Below are 25768 nucleotides of genomic sequence, written 5' to 3'. Positions count from 1 at the left end.
GACGCCTGCAGGAGTATAGACCACTCATGCAGTCATGCAGGCAACTCAGACTCTTTTTGGCTGGATGTAACAATCAGGATACTGGCAGAAACCCAATGGCACACTCAACTTGGGCACTTGGAGGAGAGTTTTATAAAGCAACTATTTACAAAGGTATGGGTAGGCTTTAGAAAAACAGAATGGAGCAAATAACTGCTGAAGTGCTTACCACGTCTGGGCCAGGCAGGAAAGAGGGTTACAAAAGCCTGGAGAGAGATTACTGTGCTGGGAAGGGTCCTGGGCAGGAGTTGGACCTTCAGTGGAGCATGCAGCCAGCCAGAGGCAGCCTGGTAGGGTGGGGCCCAGGGAATAAATAACCCAAAAGTTCTCTCTGCCCACCCTCCAGATCGCCAATCAATGTCTTTTATCAGCCAACCTCAAAAGAAACCATGTGGGTCAGCTTCTTGGAGCCCAGAGCAGGGCAGGAAAGGGAGGAGAGACTGCACACAGAGGCAAAAAGAAGACATATAGCTTACCTGAGCGCTTGATTCAACATTCTTAAACTCTCAACACTCACAACACCTACAGATACTTTCACATAAGTGGCTAGGATTTAAGATCTCTTATGTGTAATGGGAGGTGGACTACATGTCTCAATAATCATTGATCACATAAGCACTTTGGCTTGACTTCTAAGTGGGCACATTCTTTTTTTTTAATGTTCAAATCAATTTTATTTGAGTATAGTTGACATACAATGTGACATTAGTTTCAGGTGCACAACTTAGTGATTTGACAAGTTTATACATCATGCTGCGTTCCCCACAAGTGTAGCTACCGTCTGTCCCATTACATCGCTATTACGGTATTATTGACCATGTTCCTTATGCTATGTCTTTTATTCCTGTGACTTACTCATTTTGTAACTGGAAGCCTGTATCTCCCCTCTCCTCTTCACCCATTTTGTCCAAACTTCCCCCACAACCATCAGTTTGTTCTCTGTATTTTTGGTCTAATTCTGCTTTTTGTTTGTTTATACACTTGTTTTTCGTTGTTTTTTTTTTTTTTTTTAGATTCCACCCATGAATGGAATAATATAGTATTTATCTTTCTCAGTCTGACTTATTTTACTTAGCATACTGCCCTCTAGGTATATCCATATTGTCTCAAAAGGCATGATCTCATCCTTTTTATGGCCATGTAACATTCCATCCCATCCACCACATCCTCTTTATCCATTCATTTGTGGATGGACACTTAGGCTGCTTCCATATCTTAACTATTGTAAATAATGCTGTCGTATTGCACATAGCAGGTGCATATATCTTTTCAAATTAGTGTTTTCATTTTCTTTGGGTAAATTAGGTTGGGACATTCTTACTTCCAGAATGAAAATAATATTACACCCTAGTGTTTCTGCTTTCTCCTTATGTGTCTGGGTAGCAGACTTGTCAATGAAGAGGCCAGACAAGGGCTGCACCTCTTGAGTTGCACTGTCCAGTGTGGTAGCTACTAGTCACATGTGGTTACTGGGCATTTGAAATGTAGCTAGTGGGAAATGAGATGTGCTGGAAATGTGTACCCAGTGTATATCACTGGATTTTGAAGACATAGTACAAAAATGTGAAATATTTCCTTAATAATTATTTATATTGAGTACATGTTGGAATGATAATATTTTCTGCAAAATAAATTCTATTGTTAAAATTACTTTCACCTTTTAAAAAAGTGACTACCAGAATGTTTGAAATTACATATGTGGGGGTGCCTAGGTGGCTCAGTCAGTTAAGCGTCTGACTCTTGACCTCGGCTCAGGTCTTGATCTCAGGGTCATGAGTTCGAGCCCTGCATTGGGCTCCATGCTGGGTGTGAAGCCTGCTTAAAAAAAGAAGAAAAGAAATTACATATGTAGCTCATTATAGATTTCTGTTGATCAGTGCTAAGCAGTAGCTTAAAAAATATGCTAATGGTGTTTTGGGGATGGTGGTGGGGTTGCCTTGTCATTTCAGGTCTTTGACCCCTCGCGATTCTCTCAGGAAAATTCTGATCAGAGACACCCCCACTCCTTCTTACCATTCTCAGCCGGACCAAGGTGAGGACAATTTGAAGTTGTTGAAAATAGACAGAAGTGTTTTATTTGGAAACAGCATTCTTCCTTTGGTATCTCAGGTGTATATATTCTTCCATGGAACCCCATCTTCTCACCAGATTATGAGGTAGATATTGGTACCTATTTGAGCCCCTGAAAAGACCAGTTAGTGTCACAAAAGACAAAGCCCTTCTCTATCACATCTTATACAGCCATGCCTCAGAAAGCTCTCCCACAATGCAAACTTGCTCATCAGCCATGCAGCCCACCCCTGACGCAGGAGAAACAATTCTTCTTTTTTCTTAATTTCAAATTTATTGAGGTATAGCTGACATGTGAAATTGTAAGATATTTAAAATGTGTATCATGGTGATTTGATATCTGTATAGATCATGAAAGGACTCTTCCCCATCTAGTTATTACCACATCCTCCATCTCACAAATTTATCTCTTTGTGTGTGTGTGTGTGTGTGTGTGTGCGCATGCGCGCACACGCGCACATGAGAACATTTAAATTCTGCTTTATTAGCAAATGTCAATGACACAATACTCTGTTCCCACTATAGTCACCCAGTTTGACATTTATATTCTCACAGGGGAAACAATTCTATAAGCAATTCCAAGTGCCACCTTGTTTAGGGCAGGCATCACATTGCAGCCTCCCGGTTCACATTCTTGCAGGGAACAATAGACGTTCAAAAGTTTCTGTGGCATATGGTGTGTAAATGCAGCTTTACTGTGACTATCAGATTCATTATGCTAGCATCTTATGCAAGAGTCAGAAAAAACTACCATTTCTTCAAGTATCTCTTTCTTTCCCTCGGTGTCTGCAGGAACTGTATCGGGCAGCAGTTTGCCATGATTGAGTTAAAGGTGGCCATTGCCTTGATCCTGCTCCGCTTCAAGGTGTCTCCAGATCCAACCAGACCTCTTGTCTTCTTGCCCCAGATTGTCCTCAAACCCAAGAATGGGGTCTACTTGCACCTGAAGAAACTCCCCTAATGTTACAGCCCAGGGTACAACGATTTTATATATATATATATATATATATATATATATATATGTGTGTGTGTGTGTGTGTGTGTGTGTGTGTGTGTGTAATTTTAAAGTTAAATTACAGGGCCACCTGGGTGCTCAGTCAGTTTAGCGTCCAACTCTTGATTTTGTCTCAGGGCTTGATCTCACCATTCACGAGTTTGAGTCCCGGGTCAGGCTCCACTTCCGTGCTAACAGTGTGGAGCTTCTCCCTCTCTCTCTCTTTCTCTCTGCCTCTCTCTCTCTCTGTCTCGCTCAAAATAACTAAACATTTAAAAAAATAAAGTTAAATTACAGCTAATGGGCCAAAAAAATGGTAAAGAATCAAGGTACAGTGGGAGGGTTAGGGGTAGGTGTGATGGGGGTCTCTGTGTAACTGCACATTATCCAAAGGTGCACAGGTGATACCCTGTGTCACTTAGATCTGTTTCGGTATGATTTGGGGAGATTTGCCAATCATTACTGTTTGATTCTGTCTTCTATTAAAGCTGTATACCAAGAATTTTGCTAGGTGACTTCCATATGTTTTCTGCTTTTTAGAAATAGTTTTTGGAATTTCACAAGTAATAAGTGAATAAATGCTCACAGTAAAAGATTTCCAACACTAGAAAAGCATGTAAAGTAAAAAGTAAAAATCCCACTTCACATACACTACACGTCTCTGCCCTGACCCACGCCCTGACACATCTCCTATGCATTTTCCTAAAAACAGAATAGTTTGGTGTGCATTCTTTCAGAGTTTTTCCTATACATTTCATACATATGTAAGTATGCATTCTTATAGATGGAATCATATCCATATTATTCTTGTTTTTTTCACTTAATAAAAAATACATCATATTCCTAATCAATGGATTCATAATATTTTATAACATGGATATACTATAACTTATTGAACTATTTTCTTATTATTGGATATTTACACTATTTATAGTTTTAAAAACATGCTTATTGGCCATTTGTGATTATCTTTGTTTTTTTGTCTGTGATTCATACATTACATCTATGTTTATTTTCCAATGGAGTTGTTTGTCTTTTTCTTACTGATTTGTATGAGTTCTTTAATATTGTGGATAATAGCCCTTGATTGTAACTTTTCTTTATAATTTTCCCCATTCTTGCATTTTTATAACAATACATTTATGGTGTCTTTTATCATACAGAAATTCAAAATTTTCATGAATTAAGATAAATAAACTTTTCTTTTTGGTTTCTGGGATTTGAATCTTAGATAAGAAAACCTTCATTTGGAATATTATCAAGATAGTCTACAGAGAAAGACAGATACCATATGTGGTTTTCATTCTTATGTGGATCCTGAGAAACTTAACAAAAGACCATGGGGGAGGGGGAGGGAAAGGAAAAAAAAAGTTAGGGAGGGAGGCAAACCATAAAAGACTCTTAAAAACTGAGAACAAACTGAGGGTTGATGGGGGGTGGGAGGGAGGGGAGGGTGGGTGATGGGTATTGAGGAGGGCACCTGTTGGGATGAGCACTGGGTGTTGTATGGAAACCAATTTGACAATAAGTTTCATATTTAAAAAAATTTTTTTAATAAATAAATAATAATAATTTTTTAAAAGATAGTCTACAGATTTCCCTGGTGCTTGTGAAACCTGAGCAGGAATTTTTAATAATTTCCAAATAATAACCATAATAATAATAATTTCCAGATTCATCGCTCATTTGATGTTTATGTGTCCACTGCATGTCAGATATTATGATAAGCATTCAGTGAACGCACAGTTATGATCCCTGCCCTCATGGAACTTGTATCCTTTTTAAAATTTTTTTAAATTTGTTTATTTTGAGAGAGAAAGAGAGAATGAGCAGGGAGAGACAGAGAGCGTAGGGGACAGAGGATCTGAAGCAGGCTTTGTGCCCACAGCAGAGAGCCTAATGTGGGACTCAAACTCATGAACCATGAGGTCATGACCTGAGCTGAAATCAGACACTCGACCTACTGAGCCAGGTAGGAGATTGTTTCCTAAAGTGCAAGTTGGGTAACAAATCATTATGAATTTAACTAAGTGCCATGAAGGAAATAAGTGGGCCGAGCAAGACAGTAATGAAGGGGCACTTACTTTAGATTGGGTTGTTTAGAAAGCCCTCCTTAAGAAAGGGACATATAAATTGAGGCCTCAGAGGGGTGGAAGCTGCTTCTGCCCTTTCTCAGATGTCCCCCAGCAGCAAAATTATGGGCAATGAACTGGGCAATTTAGCCCTGAAACACTTCCAGTCACAAAATGAATAACTCATGGGAAGAAAAGGCACAGTATAGGGAATATAGTAAATGATACTGTAATACTGTTGTATGGTGGCAGGTGGTAGCTACACTTGTGGGGAGCATAGCATAGCAAAACATAGAGAAGTTGGATCACTATGTTGTACACCTGAAACTAATGTAACATTGCGTGTCAACTATACTAAGAAAAAAATGTTTTCAATAACCCTGAAACAAACAGTAGAAGTATATTGTCCTCGCCAAGTGAAAGCAAACTGACCTTGACTATCCGGACGGATAAGAAATGAAAATAAAGTACTGGTCACATCCAATAACAGCTCACTACAACAGAAGTATGCCCAAATAGAGGAGCTTAAACAAGATAAAAATTCCTTTTTCTCTCACATGAAATTGAGGAAATAGGTGGTCCAGAAATAGTAGGGTAGTTCGCTGTACAAGGTCACCAGGTATCCAGGCTCTGTGTATCTTGTTCTCCATCTTCAACACATGGTTTTCAATAAATGACCTAAGATGGCTGCTAGCTCCTGCCACCACACCTGCCTTCAAGTGGGAGGAGGTAAAAGGGAATGGGAAGGCAGTCACCTTTCCTCTTTAAGATATTAGCTGGAGGGGCACCTGGGTGGCTCAGTCAGTTAAGCGTCCAGCTCTTGGTTTCGGCTCAGGTCATGATCTCACAGTTTGTGGGTTCGAGCCCTGCGTTGGTCTCCATGCTGACAGTGTGGAGCCTGTCTGGGATTCTCTCTCTCTCCCTCCCTCTCTCTCTGTTCCTCCCCTGATCATGGTCTCTCTCTCTCTGTCTCTCTCTCTCTCAGTCTCAAAATAAATAAATAAACCTAAAAAAAAAGATATTAGCTGGAAGTTGTACTTATCACTCTGTTCACGGCTCTGCCAAAAACCCAGTCCCTCCCAAAGCTGAAAGGGAAACTGGAAAATGTGGTCTTTAGCTGGCAACCACATACTCAGCTAAATCTTCTATTTCTGTGAGATTGGAGAAAGAATGCAGAAGGAACACCAAGCCACAAACAGCCTATCATTTAAGCACGCACTGGAGCAAATCCTTGAAAATAGGAACAATATCAAGGATAGTGCTGACCATGAAGGTGTCATAGCATTTAGGTTTAGTTATCAAGAGCCAGCACTCAGCAGGCCATACAGGTAAATGTATAAACACTCAGTCCCAAGCCAGGAATGGATGGGGTGGGCAAGCATCCTGAAGAAGTCACATAGGCTTGGAAAAAATACTGTGATTCTCTCTTCTTGTCCCCTCAACTGAAAGACAGCACACACACAAAAACATATGCTCAGTTTCTTCAACACTAATATTAAAGTCTACAAAGGATAATACACTCAACAGAGTTGTAAGTAATATCAAGTACCATGTTTTTATTCTTTACCTTTTGTGACTCTTTGGCCTTTTTACAAATCTAAAGAAAATTGTGGATCTTCTCCAGAAATATGTATGTACTTCAAGCACCAACAGAGTTTGTGATTTCAAGACATTGGTGGACTCCTTGAGCCCAGGCCTGGACCCAGATGATAGCCCTTCCTCTATCTTCACATCCTTAAGAACCTTATCAGATGGCTGTATCTAGTAATGGAGGCACCCATTAGTTCAGGAAGCAAGTCACTTCATCCCTAGGCAGCTATTACTAACTGTTTCAGGATTTTGAACGAAAACCTTCCTTCTTGTAACTTTCACCCATTGATACAGCTCAAAATTTCTTTATCAATATGTAGTTTTCAGAGGCCTTTTACCACCATTACATAATTAGATCTTTATCCCCCCCCCCGTTGTGATGTACACATGTGTTATTATCATATTCATTTTCCCAATGAAGAAAAGGAAGCCCAGCAAGATCAGGTAACATGCCCAATGTCTCTTGGTCACTGAATAGCAGACCTAGAACTCTGGAGCCTTGGCAATTCTTTAGGTATTTAGATATAGTTCTCATGACTTTCCAAGCCCTCATGTGTTTCAGCTCTATAGTTTTAGCAAATCAGATGTGGGCTTGCACTAGCATCCACCGCTATGAAGTCAAGATGCATAGAACTGATGGTATTCATGGCAATCATCCTGGAACTTTCTTCTGTACCTACTCTAATCTGGCACCCATTTAGGCTCTGGCATCCTGTGTTTTCTCTCTCATTTACAATTCCACTTCTGGTATTTTGATTTGACATTTGCATTTTGGATTATCTCTCCAGCTCCTGACTCTCCTTTTCTTCTCAAAGAGGAGGCTTGAACTACACTTTCCCTCAGGTCTCATTAGCCATTCAATGACCCAGCTAGGTGCTGGCTAGTGCTTCAAGCAGGCCCATCTTATCCCCCCATGAATGGGGATTCAGACCTCTAACTCTGTCTACTTTTCTTCACGCAACATCATCCTCATATCCAACACTTTCCTGGTTTGTCTCTTCTTAACTCAAACTAGTTTGACAACATCCTTCTTAAAGCATGATGATTGTACATGAACAAAATAATCCAAGATGTTATAAGTTTCTTTCTCCTGGCATCCAAGACTGCCTAACGTGGGGACACCAGTGATATTTGGTGAAACCAGAATGCATGTTTAGTCAACACTCCAGAAACCAGAGTCTTCTTGAGAACAACTGTAAAGGCTGAAGAAAAGGGTCCACAGCTCTCTGGAGAGCCTGCAAAAATTGAGGCCTCACCACTGTAAACCCATTTAGAATAAAATGTGAGTATCTCCCCTGAATGGATCAGTACAGCTTCCCTGGCAATCTCTAAAATATATAACAAGAACACTGATCTCTTCCTTACTTCTCCCCACAACAACCCATTGCTGTATGAACTACTTTGCTAGCCACCCATAAAGGCCTCCATCCCTAAAGAATGCTCTCAGATGCACCTTCTAGGCTAGAAACAGGCTGTGCTGAACCACCCACACTCCCTTTCTTTTTCTCACCTGAGACTAGTGACATTTGTTTATGGAATTTGGAGCTATAGCTGCCTAACTAAATCTAACTATGGATTGGCCCCAGCTGTAGCCTTCATAACTCTGGATACCCTACTACATGGTAGACACCCAAGACGTATTTGTTTAACGAATGAATGAATTCATGGACAGATGAATGAACAAATAAACTATGACCACAAGGTGATTTCTCTCCCCAGCCATCATACTGACTGGCTAGCCAACGAAAGTTATTTATGTTCTGGGAAAATAAATGTTGCAGCTCTGATTCAATTATGCCATCAGCCTCAGCCGCAGTTTGGAGAAATACTATGTGGCTTTGTGTGCTTCCTTCCCACTGCAGGGCACATGCTTCAGTCTGCCCTTACTCTTCGCTCATGAATACTTATTGAACACCTGTGTGCCAGGCGCTGTTCTAGCCACTAGAGACATTGTAATGAATAAACAGACAAAGACTGAACTCTTGACACTTATATTCTAGAGAGGGCACAGAGAATTAGAAAATAGATGAATAAATCAATACATTTGTTAGGTTTAGTCTAGTTTGTAAAAATCATCAAACCCCCAAATTGAAGTGGCTTACCACAACACAATAAAGGAAGTTTATTTTTCACTTACATAATGGATCAATATAGGTGTTCCTCATGGGCTGGCAGGCTTTCACACTGAGATTTGAGGGGCTGGTCTCTTTTCATCCATGGATCTGCTATCCCCTTGAGTTTTAGAGTTCTCTGTATCCATCCAGCAGACAGAGGAACAGAGTGTGGAGAAAGTACACCTGCTTCTTCCTTGCCTTGTCTCAGATGTGATACACATCACTTCTGAGTATGTTGTATTACTGAGGACACGTCACAAGGATGAGAGAATTGGAAATGTGGCCCCTGATTGGACAACTCTACATTACAGAAGAAGAAACACAAACATTGCCCCTCTCTGTGCCAGTCTATCCCTTTGGCCACCAAATATCTGGTTTATTTTATTCTCAAATACCGAGTACATTTACTCCCTCTGTGAGGATGACACCAAAAGTCCTATCTTGCTGGATATTCAAAATCTCTGAGTGATGCTCATTTCTCTTCATTAGGCCTGGATGGGACTTGTTATGTTCCTGGGGTCTATGAACTAAAAGATAAGTTCTCTTTACTTAATGGTGGAGCAGAGATAGGAAAACGGTTAACTCTCAACCCTATCCCAATAAGACTATATTTCCTGGATGTTCTTGCTATTAGGTATGGTTGTGTGATTTACTTTAGGCCAGTGGGATATGAGCAAAATTGATGAGTGCAACTCTTACATCATGTCATATTATAAAACCAAGCTGCTTGCCCTAGATCTCTTCTCCCCTTCCAAGGGTTGGAAGGATTTGGGTTGATTTTGATAACTGACCGTTTGGGCCACTTGTTTTTTTCTGCTCCCATACTTTAAATTCTACCCTTTAAATTTGACTCCTATGTAAAGTGGAATTCACACAAAAAAGAGAGTGAGCCTGAGAAACCCTAGGCACATACCCTCAACCCCAATAAAAGCAGAATACTAGGCCCACTAGTGCTCTTTCTCTTTACCTGCAACCTTGCTATGTGGCCTGAGCTATGCTGTGTAATTTACAGGTCTTGTAAGTAATAAACCTTTATTTTTTTAAAGTCCCATGATAGTGGTTGCAGAAGAGTATTTTGCAATCATAAGAACCACAAGGGCTGGTCCAGCCACAACATCGGTTATTGATAGGCTGAGACCAGCACAAAACACTCCCATACTTCTGGGGCACCTGGCTGGCTCAATCAGTAGACTCTTGATCTCAGGATTGTGAATTCAAGTCCCATGTTGGTGTAAAGCTTACTTTACAAAAGTTAACAAACTACTAAAACAATAAAACACTATGATACTTCTTTTTTTTTTAATATAATTTATTGTCAAATTGGCTAACATTAAGTGTGTACAGTGTGCTCTTGGTTTGGGGGGTAGATTCCCGTGATTCATCACTTACATACAACACCCAGAGTTCATCCCAACAAGTGCCCTCCTCAATGCCAATCACCCATTTTCCCCTCTCCTCCACCCCCTCATCAACCCTCGGTTTGTTCTCTGTATTTAAGAGTCTCTTATGGTTTGCCTCCCTCACTCTCTGTTTGTAACTATTTTTTCCCCTTCCCTTCCCCCATGGTCTTCTGTTAAGTTTCTCAGGTTCCACATATGAGTGAAAATGTATGATATCTGTCTTTCTCTGACTGACTTATTTCACTCAGCATAATACCCTCCAGTTCCATCCATGTTGCTGCAAATGGCATGATTTCATTCTTTCTCATTGCCAAGTAGTATTCCATTATATATATAAACCACATCTTCTTTCTCCATTCATCAGTTGATGGACATTTAGGCTCTTTCCATAATTTGGCTATTGTTGAAAGCACTGCTATAAACAATGGGGTATATGTGCCCCTATGCATCAGCACTCCTGTATCCTTTGGATAAATTCCTAGTAGTGCTATTGCTGGGTCATAGGGTAGTTCTATTTTTAATTTTTTGAGGAACCTCCACACTGTTTTCCAGAGTGGCTGCACCAGTTTGCATTCCCACCAACAGTGCAAGAGGGTTCCCATTACTCCACATCCTCGCCAGCATCTGTTGTTTCCTGAGTTGTTAATTTTAGCCACTCTGACTGCTGTGAGGTGGTATCTCAGTGTGGTTTCAATTTGTATTTCCATGATGATAAATGACGTTGAGCATCTTTTCATGTGTCTGTTGGCCATCTGGACGTCTTCTTTGGAAAAGTGTCTATTCATGTCTTCTGCCCATTTCTTCACTGGATTATTGTTTTTCAGGTGTTGAGTTTGGTAAGTTCTTTATAAATTTTGGATACTAACCCTTTATCCAATATGTCATTTGCAAATATCTTTTCCCATTCCATCTGTTGCCTTTTAGTTTTGTTGATTATTTCCTTTGCAGTGCAGAAGTTTTTTATCTTGATGAGGTCCCAATAGTTCATTTTTGCTTTTAATTCCCTTGCCTTTGGAGACGTGTCAAGCAAGAAATTGCTGTGGCTGAGGCCAAAACGGTTGTTGCCTGTTTTCTTCTCTAGGATTTTGGTGGTTTCCTGTCTCACATTTAGGTCTTTCATCCATTTTGAGTTTATTTTTAACACTACCATAATTCTATGTTCTTCTTTATCCTCCCCCAAAACAAAACAAACTTAACTGTATTAATGATTCTAACAACCACCCAATTACTAAAGCCAGAGAGCCATCTACTTTCCTCCTGTCCTCATTCATCACACTCAGTCACAAAGTCTACTTCCTAATTTTCTCTCAAATTCAACCACTTTTCTCCATTTTTATTATCAACACATTCATTCACTGATTCATTTGTTGACTCCACTGTGGGCTAGGAATCTAGAAAACTGAAGATATCAAAGATAATTAGGCATGGTTTTTGACAGAGAAGAGTTTTCAGTATAGTGAGGAAAAAGGTAAATAAAACAATGCTTATAATACACTGTGAAAATCCCTGTTCCTCAGATTTGCCCAGGGTGCAATGGAAGCATTGGGAAGTGGTTGCTAATCAGCCACGTGGTGATGGTGAGGGTAAGTCAAGTAGTACATGCTTCTCAAAGGATGTGATGCCTATTTTTGTAGACCCTTACTATCAGGCTGGGCTCTTTCATGAACATGTCAAGCAGCAATATTACTTAGAATTAAGGAAATAATTTTCTGTGAGACCTCATGTTGCTAAGTGATCATCTCAATTAATCCAACATTACTTTACCGAAAAAACTCGTACATAAAGGATGCAAGAGGGAGAATTGCCATTAAACACTGACTCCAAAATGGCCAGAGAACAATCCTCCATCAAATGCCCTTAAGGGACACTCTAAGTAGTTAAGTGCTAGTAACATTTCTAAAGGTAAGTTTTAGCATCACCAGGGAAATGACTCCCCTCAAATATACTAATGAGATGACAATGAAGACAGCTGTTGTATAATGAACACAATATGGACAGAAGCAAAATTACCAAAAGAATGATCTAAGAAGAGACCAAGAAAATTTTTCATCCATAGGCTTCTTGGGATAGAATGGAAAAGGACATATAAAATTCTAATATGGAGTTTGAGTACTGTCTGTAAAGTTCTTGTAGTATCCAGCCACCACTATGTACCATAAATTGGGTTCTGATTATGCCGTCTAGTTTCTCAGCTGACACTTCTAGTGCTTGTGCATACCTCAGGGAGCTCACAAACATCAACCAAAGATCATTAAAAATCTTTAGAATTGTTTTCCCTCCTAATATATTGGAGAGTGCAGAGGAACACTGTAAATGACTGGAAACTTTCCATGAGGGCAACAATTTTAGAAGTCCCAACATTTACAATTAATATTTTATTACTTGATCCCCCCAAAAGCTCATTAAATGAAACCTGTATCTTTTGGTCCTGTAGCCTTTCTCTCTATTGTTCTACAGCTTTTGCTTTCTTTTCTCTATTTCCTGCCATCTCCTTCCTTGCATCTGGCTTCCTTCTCCTTTCCTTCTTCCACCTGTGCCCTCTCTCTTCAATTGCTCTTTCCTTCAAGAGTTGGTTTTATCTGTTTGAAGACTGAATTAAGATTCTTTTCTACTAAATCACACTACCAGGAAGATAATTTCCTCCAACGGACGTTTGACTATAGTCACATATTCTTGGCACATTCTTTACCCAAGTTTATTGCATATTGGTTGCTGAATGTGATGGTTAATTTTATATGTCAACTTAACTAAGCCCCAGCATCCCAGACATTTGCCCAGGCATTATTCGGAGTGTGTTTGTGACAATGCTTCTGAATGAGCTTAATGCCTGAATCAGTAGAATGATTAAAACAGATTGCCCTCCCCAATGTGGGTGGGCTTCATTCAATCAGCTGGAAACCTGAATAGAACAAAGAAGCTGAATGAGAGCAAGCACTTCCTGCCTGACTGCTGGCCTGGGAAATTAGTCATTTCCAGCCTTCACACTTGGACTGAAACATTGGTTCTTCTTGAGTCCTAAGCCTGCTGGCTTTTGGACCAGAAGTATACCATCAGCTCCTTTGTTCTCAGGCCTTCAGATTCAAGCTGGAACTACACCTTGCCTCTCCTGGGTCTCCAAGTTGCTGACAGCCTATCTTAAGACTTTTCAGCCTTGGAGATCCTGGGAAGATGGCGGCATAGGAGGACGCAGGGCTCACTGTGCGTCCTGCTGCACTTAGATTCCACCCACACCTGCCTAAATAACCCAGAAAACCACCAGAAGACTAGCAGAATGGAGCCTCCAGAGCCAAACGCAGACGAGAGGCCCACGGAAGAGGGTAGGAAGGGCGGCGAGGCGGTGCGCGCTACACGGACTGGAGGGAGGGAGCCGGAGGGAGGGACGGCCTGCCAGCCAAGCAGAGCCCCCGAGTCTGGCTTGCAAAAGCGGAGGGGCTGGACAGAGTGTGTTCTGACAGCAAGTGGGACTTGACATCTGGAAGTTTATAAGCTAACAGCTCTGCTCGGAGAACGGGAGGACTGGAGGACAACTGGAGGGAGAGTTGTTGAACCCTGGACGATAGAGCTCAGCTTGGTGGGGAACAAAGGCGCTCACCAGCGCCATCTCCCTCGCCCATCCCCCAGCCAAAATCCCAAAAGGAACCAGTTCCTGCCAGGGAACTTGCTTGCACCGCTCAAACACCCAATGCTGTGCTTCTGTGGATCCATCCCTCCGGCGGGTCTGACTCCCTCCTGGTGCCGCAGGGCCCCTCCTGAAGCGGATCTCTGAAGGAAAAGGAGCTGAGCCTGCCCCTCCCGCCCCTGTGCACCTTGCTGATCCACCCCAGCTAAAACGCCAGATCCCCAGCACCACAAGCCTGGCAGTGTGCAAGTAGCCCAGACGGGGCCACGCCACCCCACAGTGAATCCCGCCCCTAGGAGAGGGGAAGAGAAGGCACACACCAGTCTGACTGGCCCCAGTGGTGCGCTGGGGGCAGACATCAGGTCTGACTGTGGCCCCGCCCACGAACACAAGTTATTCAAGACAGCACAGGGGAAGTGCCCTGCAGGTCCTCACCACTCCAGGGACTATCCAAAATGACGAAACGGAAGAATTCCCCTCAAAAAAAGTCCAGGAAATAACAACAGCTAACGAACTGATCAAAAACGATTTAAACAATATAACAGAAAGTGAATTTAGAACAATAGTCATAAAATTAATCACTGGGCTTGAAAACAGTATAAAGGACAGCAGAGAATCTATTGCTACAGAGATCAAGGGACTAAGGAACAGTCAGGAGGAGCTAAAAAATGCTATCAATGAGCTTCAAAATAAAATGGAGACAACCACGGCTCAGATTGAAGAGGCAGAGGAGAGAATATATGAACTAGAAGATAAAATTATGGAAAAAGAGGAAGCTGAGAAAAAGAGAGATAAAAAAATCCAGGAGTATGAGGGGAAAATTAGAGAACTAAGTGATGCACTAAAGAGAAATAATCTACGCATAATTGGTATTCCAGAGGAGGAAGAGAGAGGGAAAGGTGCTGAAGGTGTACTTGAAGAAATCATAGCTGAGAACTTCCCTGATCTGGGGAAGGAAAAAGGCATTGAAATCCAAGAGGCACAGATAACTCCCTTCAGATGTAACTTGAATCGATCTTCTGCACGACATATCATAGTGAAACTGACAAAATATAAGGATAAAGAGAAAATTCTGAAAACAGCTAGAGATAAACGTGCTCTAACATATAAAGGGAGACCTATAAGACTCATGACCGATCTCTCTACTGAAACTTGGCAGGCCAGAAAGGAATGGCAGGAGATCTTCAATGTGATGAACAGAAAAAATATGCAGCTGAGAATCCTTTATCCAGCAAGCCTGTCATTTAGAATAGAAGGAGAGATAAAGGTCTTCCCAAACAGACAAAAACTGAAGGAATTCATCACCACTAAACCAGTCCTACAAGAGATCCTAAGGGGGATCCTGTGAGACAAAGTACCAGAGACATTGCTACAAGCATGAAACCTACGGACATCACAATGACTCTAAACCCATAACTTTCTATAACACTGAATGTAAATGGACTAAATGTGCCAACCAAAAGACATAGGGTATCAGAATGGATAAAAAAACAAGACCCATCTATTTGCTGTCTACAAGAGACTCATTTTAGACCTGAGGACACCTTCAGATTGAGAGTGTGGGGATGGAGAAGTATTTATCATGCCACTGGAAGCCAAAAGAAAGCTGGAGTAGCCATACTTATATCAGACAAACTAGACTTTAAATTAAAGGCTGTAACAAGAGATGAAGAAGGGCATTATATAATAATTACAGGGTCTATCCATCAGGAAGAGCTAACAATTATAAAAGTCTATGCGCCAAATACAGGAGCCTCCAAATATATAAAACAATTACTCACAAACATAAGCAACCTTATTGATAAGAATGTGGTCATTGCAGGGGACTTTAACACTCCACTTACAGAAATGGAGAGATCATCTAGACACACGGTCAATAAAGAAACAAGGGTCCTGAATGATACATTGGATCAGATGGACTTGACAGATATATTTAGAACTCTGCATCCCAAAGCAACAGAATATACTTTGTTCTCGAGTGCACATGGAACATTCTCCAAGATAGATCACATACTGGGTCACAAAACAGCCCTTCATAAGTGTACAAGAATTGAAAACATACCATGCATACTTTCAGACCACAATGCTATGAAGCTTGAAATCAACCACAGGAAAAAGTCTGGAAAACCTCCAAAAGCATGGAGGTTAAAGAACACCCTACTAAAGGATGAATGGGCCAGGGCGCCTGGGTGGCTCAGTCGGTTAAGTGGCCGACTTCGGTCGAGATCAGGTCATGATCTCATGGTCCGTGAGTTCGAGCCCCGCATCGGGCTCTGTGCAGACAGCTCAGAGCCTGGATCCTGTTTCAGATTCTGTGTCTCCCTCTCTCTGACCCTCCCCCATTCATGCTTTGTCTCTCTCTGTCTCAAAAATAAATGTTAAAAAATTAAAAAAAAAAGAATGAATGGGTCAACCAGGCAATTAGAGAAGAAATTTAAAAATATATGGAAACAAACGAAAATGAAAATACAACAATCCAAATGCTTTGGGATGCAGCGAAGGCAGTCCTGAGAGGAAAATACATTGCAATCCAGGCCTATCTCAAGAAACAAGAAAAATCCGAAATACAAAATCTAACAGCACACCTAAAGGAAATAGAAGCAGAACAGCAAAGACACCCCAAACCCAGCAGAAGAAAAGAAATAATAAAGATCAGAGCAGAAATAAACAATATAGAATCTAAAAAACCTGTAGAGCAGATCAAGGAAATCAAGAGGTGGTTTTTTGAAAAAATAAACAAAATTGATAAACCTCTAGCCAGGCTTCTCAAAAAGAAAAGGGAGATGACCCAAACAGATAAAATCATGAATGAGAATGGAATTATTACAACCAATCCCTCAGAGATACAAGCAATTATCAGGGAATACTATGAAAAATTATATGCCAACAAACTGGACAACCTGGAAGAAATGGACAAATTCCTAAACACCCACACGCTTCCAAAACTCAATCAGGAGGAAATAGAAAGCTTGAACAGACCCATAACCAGTGAAGAAATTGAATCAGTCATCAAAAATCTCCCAACAAATAAGAGTCCAGGACCAGATGGCTTCCCAGGGGAGTTCTACCAGACGTTTAAGGCAGAGATAATACCTATCCTTCTCAAGCTATTCCAAAAAATAAAAAGGGAAGGAAAACTTCCAGACTCATTCTATGAAGTCAGCATTACTTTGATTCCTAAACCAGACAGAGACCCAGTAAAAAAAGAGAACTACGGGCCAATATGCCTGATGAATATGGATGCAAAAATTCTCAATAAGATACTAGCAAATCGAATTCAACGGCATATAAAAAGAATTATTCACCATGATCAAGTGGGATTCACTCCTGGGGTGCAGGGCTGGTTCAACATTTGCAAATCAATCAACATGATACATCACATTAATAAAAGAAAAGAACCATATGATCCTGTCAATCGATGCAGAAAAGGCATTTGACAAAATTCAGCATCCTTCCTTAACAAAAACCCTCGAGAAAGTCGGGATAGAAGGAACATACTTAAAGATCATAAAAGCCATTTATGAAAAGCCCACAGCTAACATCATCCTCAATGGGGAAAAACTGAGAGCTTTTCCCCTGAGATCAGGAACATGACAGGGATGTCCACTCTCACCGCTATTGTTTCACATAGTGTTGGAAGTGCTAGCATCAGCAATCAGACAACAAAAGGAAATCAAAGGCATCAAAATTGGCAAAGATGAAGTTAAGCTTTCATTTTTTGCAGATGACATGATATTATACATGGAAAATCCAATAGACTCCACCAAAAGTCTGCTAGAACTGATACATGAATTTAGCAAAGTTGCAGGATACAAAATCAATGTACAGAAATCAGTTGCATTCTTATACACTAATAATGAAGCAACAGAAAGACAAATAAAGAAACGGATCCCATTCACAATTGCACCAAGAAGCATAAAATACCTAGGAATAAATCTAACCAAAGATGTACAAGATCTGTATGCTGAAAACGATAGAAAGCTTATGAAGGAAATTGAAGAAGATATAAAGAAATGGAAAAACATTCCGTGCTCATGGGTTGGAAGAATAAATATTGTCAAAATGTCAATACTATCCAAAGCTATCTACACATTCAATGTAATCCCAATCAAAATTGCACCAGCATTTTTCTCGAAACTAGAACAAGCAATCCTAAAATTCATATGGAACCACAAAAGGCCCCGAATAGCCAAAGTAATTTTGAAGAAGAAGAAGACCAAAGCAGGAGGCATCACAATCCCAGACTTTAGCCTCTACTACAAAGCTGTAATCATCAAGATAGCATGGTACTGGCACAAAAACAGACACATAGACCAATGGAATAGAATAGAAACCCCAGAACTAGACCCACAAACTTATGGCCAACTAATCTTTGACAAAGCAGGAAAGAACATCCAATGGAAAAAAAGGCAGTCTCTTTAACAAATGGTGCTGGGAGAACTGGGCAGCAACATGCAGAAGATTGAAATTATACCACTTTCTCATGCCATTCACAAAAACAAACTCAAAATGGATAAAGGACCTGAATGTGAGACAGGAAACCATCAAAACCCTAGAGGAGAAAGCAGGAAAAGACCTCTCTGACCTCAGCCGTAGCAATTTCTTACTTGACACATCCCCAAAGCAAGGGAATTAAAAGCAAAAATGAACTACTGGGACCTTATGAAGATAAAAAGCTTCTGCACAGCAAAGAAAACAACCAACAAAACTAAAAGGCAACCAACAGAATGGGAAAAGATATTTGCAAATGACATATCGGACAAAGGGCTAGTATCCAAAATCTATAAAGAGCTCACCAAATTCCACACCCGAAAAACAAATAACCCAGTGAAGAAATTGGCAGAAAACATGAATAGACACTTCTCTAAAGAAGATATCCAGATGGCCAACAGGCACATGAACAGATGCTCAACGTCGCTCCTCATCAGGGAAATACAAATCAAAACCACACTCAGATATCACCTCATGCCAGAGTGGCCAAAATGAACAAATCAGGAGACTATAGATGTTGGAGAGGATGTGGAGAAATGGGAACCCTCTTGCACTGTTGGTGGGAATGCAAACTGGTGCAGACACTCTGGAAAACAGTGAGGAGGTTCCTCAAAAAATTAAAAATAGACCTACCCTATGACCCAGCAATAGCACTGCTAGGAATTTACTCAAGGGATACAGGAGTACTGATGCATAGGGGCACTTGTACCCCAATGTTTATAGCAGCACTCTCAACAATAGCCAAATTATGGAAAGAGCCTAAATGTCCATCAACTGACGAATGGATAAAGAAATTGTGGTTTATATACACAATGGAGTACTACGTGGCAATGAGAAAGAATGAAATATGGCCCTTTGTAGCAACATGGATGGAACTGGAGAGTGTTATGCTAAGTGAAATAAGGCATCCAGAGAAAGACAGATACCATATGTTTTCACTCTTACGTGGATCCTGAGAAACTTAACAGAAACCCATGGGGGAGGGGAAGGAAAAAAAAAAGGAGGTTAGAGTGGGAGAGAGCCAAAGCATAAGAGACTCTTAAAAACTGAGGGTTGATGGGAGGTGGGAGGGAGGGGAGGGTGGGTGATGGGTATTGAGGAGGGCACCTTTTGGGATGAGCACTGAGTGTTGTATGGAAACCAATTTGACAATAAACTTCATATATTGAAAAAAAAAAAAAAAGACTTCTCAGCCTCCATAATCGCAAGAACTAATTCCTTATTTTTTATGTATAGACATAGATATGGATATATAAGCACACAAAAAATGTTATAGAATATTATATATATAGTGAGATATCTATATCCATATCTATATCTATATCTATATCATCTATATCGTGTTGGTTCCGTTTCTCTGGAGAACCCTGAAAAATACACTGGATTAGAACTTCAAATCTGAGTTTTCATTTGTCTAATTGTTCAGTTTAACCAAAGACTAACCAAATTGTCTGTCTACCATTTTCTCTCAGCTTTAACAGCCAAGGTAACCAAGACCCTACAGAGTCAGACTAAAGTTGTAGTCAGGGTCAGGAGTTCCTGAAAAGACAAAGCTGAGGATTTTCAGGCATCTGTCTTTCAACAGGAAGTAAGTCCTTCTGCTATGACTCCTCCTTCACTTATGTGATCATAATCAGGAAATTCTGAGCATACTTACATAACCTGTTTAATGCTTTCTACCCTTCAATACAAGTCTCAAGAAATGGTCAAACAAAAGATTCTGGATCAAGGAGATGCTGGCCAATGTCTCCCTTGCCTGCTCTAGCATCTTCCTCTGGGAATCTCTCTGAAGCTGGCAACCTTTCAGATCTCCCCATCCCAGGGTCATTCTCTCATCTGCTAGTGTTGGCCTTTTCTGTTCCTACACACATCTCTCCTATTGCTCACTCTTGTGTGAATGCTGATATATGAAGAATGACTTCTTAACATGAGGAAGACGGTTTCTTCTTCATGATCATCAAGTACTAACACAAGCACTGATAAAGATTCTCCATTGATCTGATTGGTTTTGACCAGGTGCCTTTGGGAATATATAGCATAACTCTGCCTACATCCTCTGTTAATGTTGGTTATGCCTAATTTGATCTACTTCCAAATCTATAATCTGATTCCACTGTTGGCCACTAAGGCTTTAGTCTAAAGTGCAGTTAAATTACTCAGAGACAGTTTGATACTTTAAAGTCTTGCTTTCATGCTCTGTCATTCCAAAGCAGCATTAAGTCTAGGTCTCATTTTGCCCTACTACTGTGACAAAAATCCCTTCATTACTTGATGGCTTATGAATTCTGAGGTTTTTCACTCTTGCTGATGGAAACACAAAATATACCCAGATTATGAGCCTTCAGCTTTGTTCCTTCTAAGATTTTCCGGTGTGCTTTACAAGCCTTGGGTAATTTCCTATGTGCTGAGTAAGCTTCTTTTAAAGGAATGAAATCCCTTCCTCCCACTAAAAACATCTTGTCTCATCTTGCCTGTTCTTAATTATTTCACCAAAAGATAATGACAAAGCCAAAACCTTACTTGGTTCTGAAGCAAATGAACTTACTGGGTGAGACCCACCAGAAGCCTTCCATCTCCTGAATCAGGGTATCACAATTTTTCTCTATGAAATAAATTGGCTCAAAGCACTTCATTTTCTTTAAATATTTGACTTGTGCTTCAAAGTTGTGTTCACAGTTGAATAACATTATTTTAATTCATAGGGAATTATTTTTATTTTTTAGTTTGTTGGCTCAAAGTATCATGTTTCACTTTTAAAATGGTGTTATTGTATGGGCGCCTGGGTGGCTCAGTTGGTTAAGCATCTGACTTCAGCTCAGGTCATGATCTCATGGTTTGTGAGTTTAGCCCTGTCCCAGAACCTGGAGCCTGGAGCCCACTTTGGATTCTGTGTCTCCCTTTTCCTCTGCTCCTCCCTTTCTTGTGCTCTGTCTCTCTCTCTCCTTCAAAAATAAATAAACATTCAAAAGAAAAAATTCTTTTTAATGGTGTTATTGTAGAGGCCGCTGGGTGGCTCAGTTGGTTAAGCATCCGACTCTTGATTTCAGCTCAGGTCATGATCTCACAGTTCAAGCCCTGTATCGGGTTCTGCACTGACATCACAGAGACTGCTTGGGATTCTGTCTCCTTCTCTCTGCCCCCCACCACTCACTTTCTATTTCTCTCTCTCAAAATAAATAAAAATTTTATAAGTAAATTAATTAATCAATAATAAAATAAAATAAAATAAAATAGTGTTATTGTTCCAATCTACAAAGGAAAAACTTGTCCAGTGGGGACTTGGGTTCGGTGGTTTGTTAGGCATGACTCCATGACCAGAATTTCCTGGATCCCCTATGTTCTGGTTAAGCTAAGAAGTGCTCTTAAGTCATCCTTGATCACCATATTAGCTTGTGAGTATTTTTTTAAGTTTATTCATTTATTCTGAGAGAGAGAGAAAGCACATGCACATGTGACTGGGGGAAAAGCAGAGACAGAGAGAATCCCAAGCAGACTCCATGCTGTCAGCATGGAGCCCGATGTGGGGCTTGAACCCATGAACTGTGAGATCATAACCCAAGACAAAATCAAGAGTCAGATGCCCAACTGACTGAGCCACCCAGTCACCCTGTCTTGTGAGTATTTTAAAATTCACTCTAGAATAGTACTTTATAAGTTGGAGTGGCTTAACAGTACCTCTGATGTGGTGAAAATGTCTTTAGTCTTTTTCTCAATAACCTGTGATCTAGTCTTATCACAAGAGAAATATCAAATTCCAATAATGAGGCATCTTAAAAAATACCTGACCCATACTCACCCAAAATATCAAATGCATCAGAAATAAGGAAAGTCCATGAAACTCCCACAGCCAAGAGAAGCCAAAGGAGATGTGACAACTAAATTCAACACGGTATCCTGAATAGGATCTTGGAACAGAAAAAGGACATTAGACAAAAACCAAGAAAATATGAATATAAACTATTGACAATAGTTAATAATAATCTATCAATATTGGTTCATTAATTGTAACAAATGTATCACATTTATGTAACATGTCAATAATAGGAGAAACTGGGTGTGGGGTAGTATATGGGAATTCTGTATTATCTTGTCAATTTCTCTATAATTATAAAACTGTTCTAAAAATAAAGTCAATTAAAAAATCCTAGGGTAACTATAAAAAAAAAACTACTAAACTAGTAACTAAGTTGGGAAGTTTGCAAAATAGAAGGTTGCACGCTAAAGAATTAACTCATCAGGCTTGAGATGTTCAAACCCTACACATGCCAGAAAACAGACTGGCTTTTGACAGACTCTGGGGAAATAAGCTCTAAGTTCTTAGAATCTCTTGCCTGATGAGTGTCTTTGTTGAAGACTATCAGTCTGGAGTACTCTCTTGTCCAGAAAGAGAGCAGTACAGAATTGAATACAAGAGAGGCTAATGTCCAGGAGGGGACAAGAGCCCCAAACGGGGGTTTTGTCTCTGCATTTATTGAGCTCACAAAATATTACCCACGTGGTGAACATGAAGAAAACAAGATCTTGGGGCGCCTGGGTGGCTCCGTCGGTTGGGCGTCCAACTTCGGCTCAGGTCATGATCTCACAGTCTGTGAGTTCGAGCCCCGCATCGGGCTCTGTGCTGAGGGCTCAGAGCCTGGAGCCGGCTTCAGATTCTGTATCTCCCTCTCTCTCTGCCCCTCCCCCGTTCATGCTCTGTCTCGCTCTGTCTCAAAAATAAATAAACATTAAAAAAAAAAAAAAAACAAGATCTTACACACGTGATCCTGGAGGAAATAATCAAACAGTAATCATTAACTTGTGTGTGTCAGAAGCAAAAGATCTGGGGGGCAAGTGGAGTTTGTGATCGAAGTACAAGAGTATATTGGTGTCAGATGGAAAGTAATTTCTTGCAGGTGATAAAACAAGTTTCTCATGATCCCATTACAATATCTCACCAACTAACCTCAGGTGCTTTTGCCCCATGGTGGCAGCTTTCCACCCTAAACTTTTTTCTAACCCATTTATGTAAGTAGAACCTACATCACCACATGTCCTTGTACACCTGGTGCCTTGGGCCACACAAGAGAGTTTCTGCTAATAAAGTAATTTATGGTAGATGGGGCACCTGGGTGGCTCAGTTGGTTAAGCATCCAACTTCCGCTCAGGTCATGATCTCACAGGTTGTGAGTTTGTGCCCCACATTGGGCTCTGTGCTGACAGCCCAGAGCCTGGAGCCTGCTTTGGATTCTGTGTCTCCCTCTATCTCTGCCCCTTCCCCATCACATTCTCTCTCTCTCTCTCTCTCAAAAATAAATAAACATTTAAAAGAAAGATTTATGGTAGAGACCTTAGGCCACGCTGTATCATTTCCACCTCTGGAGAGACTGGAAAGATTAACTATGGTCATTCACATTCTCCATTCTTACATTACTGACTCCCAAGAAATAAATCCTGGACACCAAGGCTTAGGTGAGCTCCTTTGGTGGGCCATTCTTTGTACGTGTTGTCACATGTCATTGCTGGGAGAATCAAGTTCTGTTCATTGATTCCACTGGAAGAAGAGAGCATGAATCTCACTTCTAGTCTCTACCTGCCTTTTCCTTTGCTGATTTTAATGTATGTCCTTTCACCGCAATAAACTGTAATGCTGAGTAGAATTGCTTTTCTAACATAGACCCAAACTACAAAAGTGCGCTAAATAATTCTAGAATTTCCATTTCACTCTCTTTTTTTCATTTCACTCTTTTTTATAGATTAAATGATTTGATTCCATTTTTTCTTCTATATTCTAAAACTCATTAGTCATAGTTATTTCAATATCTCTCTCTGGCCACTCAATATCTGGATCATTCATGGGACTATTTCTGTTGTCTGAGGTTATTCTCCTTTGCTTTTTGATCAATTAAACTGTTTCTTGGCATTTCTACTGAGTGTTTATTAAATGAACATTGTGTGCAATGAATTGTAGAGGCTCTGGTTAGTTCGCTAAAGAGTTAATTGTCTTTTGGAAGTCAAATAGTATATTGGCAACCTCATGATGCAGTTAGTGGGAAGTAGACAATTTGGACACAACATTTCCTTTCAGTGTTTGTGGGTTGCTTTGCTTTATAATACTTGTAATTATACTGTACTTTTATTTTCTCTCTCTTCATTTCTCTCTACTTTAGAGTCTAAAGAAGCTGTAAAGTCACCATAAAATTTGAGAATTAGGGACATGTAGAAAAAGGGACCAATAGACACCGATAGGCATTTTGTATGATGTGATCATCTCTCTTTCCAGGATATATGTGAGAGGCTCATTACCCAGGACCCATATCTAAACTTCTTTGAACACATTTCCTAATGACCCTGGACACCATTATGAAGCGTGCCTTCAGTCACCAGGGTGGTGCCTAGGTGAACAGGCCAGTGACTAAAAGGGGCTAAACTCATTCGCCATCACCTATTTCATCCATTAGCATGCTGCCCCATCTTTTCTCTTCTAATATCTCCAAATTCTGCCTGGAAGCAGTGTTTAACAAAAGCAAAATCATCCCCCTTGGAAAGCACACTTTCCTGCATCACCATGCCTGGTTTATAAATTCAGCCATCAAAACCTCCATTTTAGGGATGCCTGGATAGTTCGGTCAGTTAAGCATGTGACTCTGATTTGGGCTTAGGTCATGATCTCATGGTTCCTGAGATCAAGTTCCAAAGGGAGTTCTGTACTGACAGCGTGGAGCCTGCTTGGACTCTTCTCTCTCTCTCTCTCTCTCTCTCTCTCTCTCTCTGCCCTGCTTGCTCGTTCTCTATAAAAATAAATAAACATTTTTTAAAAACCTCCATTTTAATAAATATTCTCTAGTGGCCAATGAGCACACAGGTTTGTCTTGGGCTTTGCATTGCCTGAAACTTGCATAAGACAACCAGTTGCCATAATGATGATACATAAATGCCAATGATGGATGCTTCTTCAGTGATGGTTGGACAAAAAGTAGCAGACAGGTGGTTCTCAAGAAATAAATGGTATCTGGGGCACCTGGGTGGCTCAGTTGGTTAAGCATCTGACTTCAGCTGAGGTCATGATCTCACCATTCATGAGTCCAAGCCCCACATCAGGCTTGGGCAGAGCTGGCTTCCTATCTTCTGTCTCCCTCTCTCTCTACCCCTTCCCCTCACACACTCTCTTTTCCCAAAATAAAATAAAACATTAGAGTTAAAAAAAAAAAAGAAGTTCATCTGGGTGGCTCAGCCAGTTAAGCATCTGACTTCCACTAAGGTAATGATCTTATGGCTCATGGGTTAGAGCCCTGAGTGGGGCTCTGTGCTGACAGCTCAGAGCCTGGAACCTACTTCGGATTCTGTTTCCCCCCTCTTTTTGTGCCTCCCCTGCTCACATTCTGTCTCTGTCTCTCTCAAAA

The 25768-nt window shown here is 40.6% G+C and overlaps 1 protein-coding gene across 1 annotated transcript in view; it reads left to right on the top strand.

Annotated features, from left to right (window-relative positions):
• Positions 1–4322, top strand: part of CYP4X1 (cytochrome P450 family 4 subfamily X member 1) — a 31348-nt gene extending 27026 nt beyond the window's left edge. The window contains exons 11-12 of the mRNA XM_053895729.1: positions 1989–2071; positions 2902–4322. Coding sequence (XP_053751704.1) covers positions 1989–2071; positions 2902–3070 — 252 coding nt within the window. The 3' untranslated portion in view covers positions 3071–4322. The remainder of the gene's footprint in view (positions 1–1988; positions 2072–2901) is intronic.
• Positions 4323–25768: the final 21446 nt, after the last annotated feature.

Source organism: Panthera pardus, unplaced genomic scaffold (genome assembly GCF_024362965.1).
Source record: "Panthera pardus isolate Hobbes unplaced genomic scaffold, ASM2436296v1 HiC_scaffold_11, whole genome shotgun sequence".
Lineage (NCBI taxonomy): Eukaryota > Metazoa > Chordata > Mammalia > Carnivora > Felidae > Panthera > Panthera pardus.
Note: the sequence above shows the minus strand (reverse complement) of the source record. Positions and strands in the feature narration are given on the sequence as shown.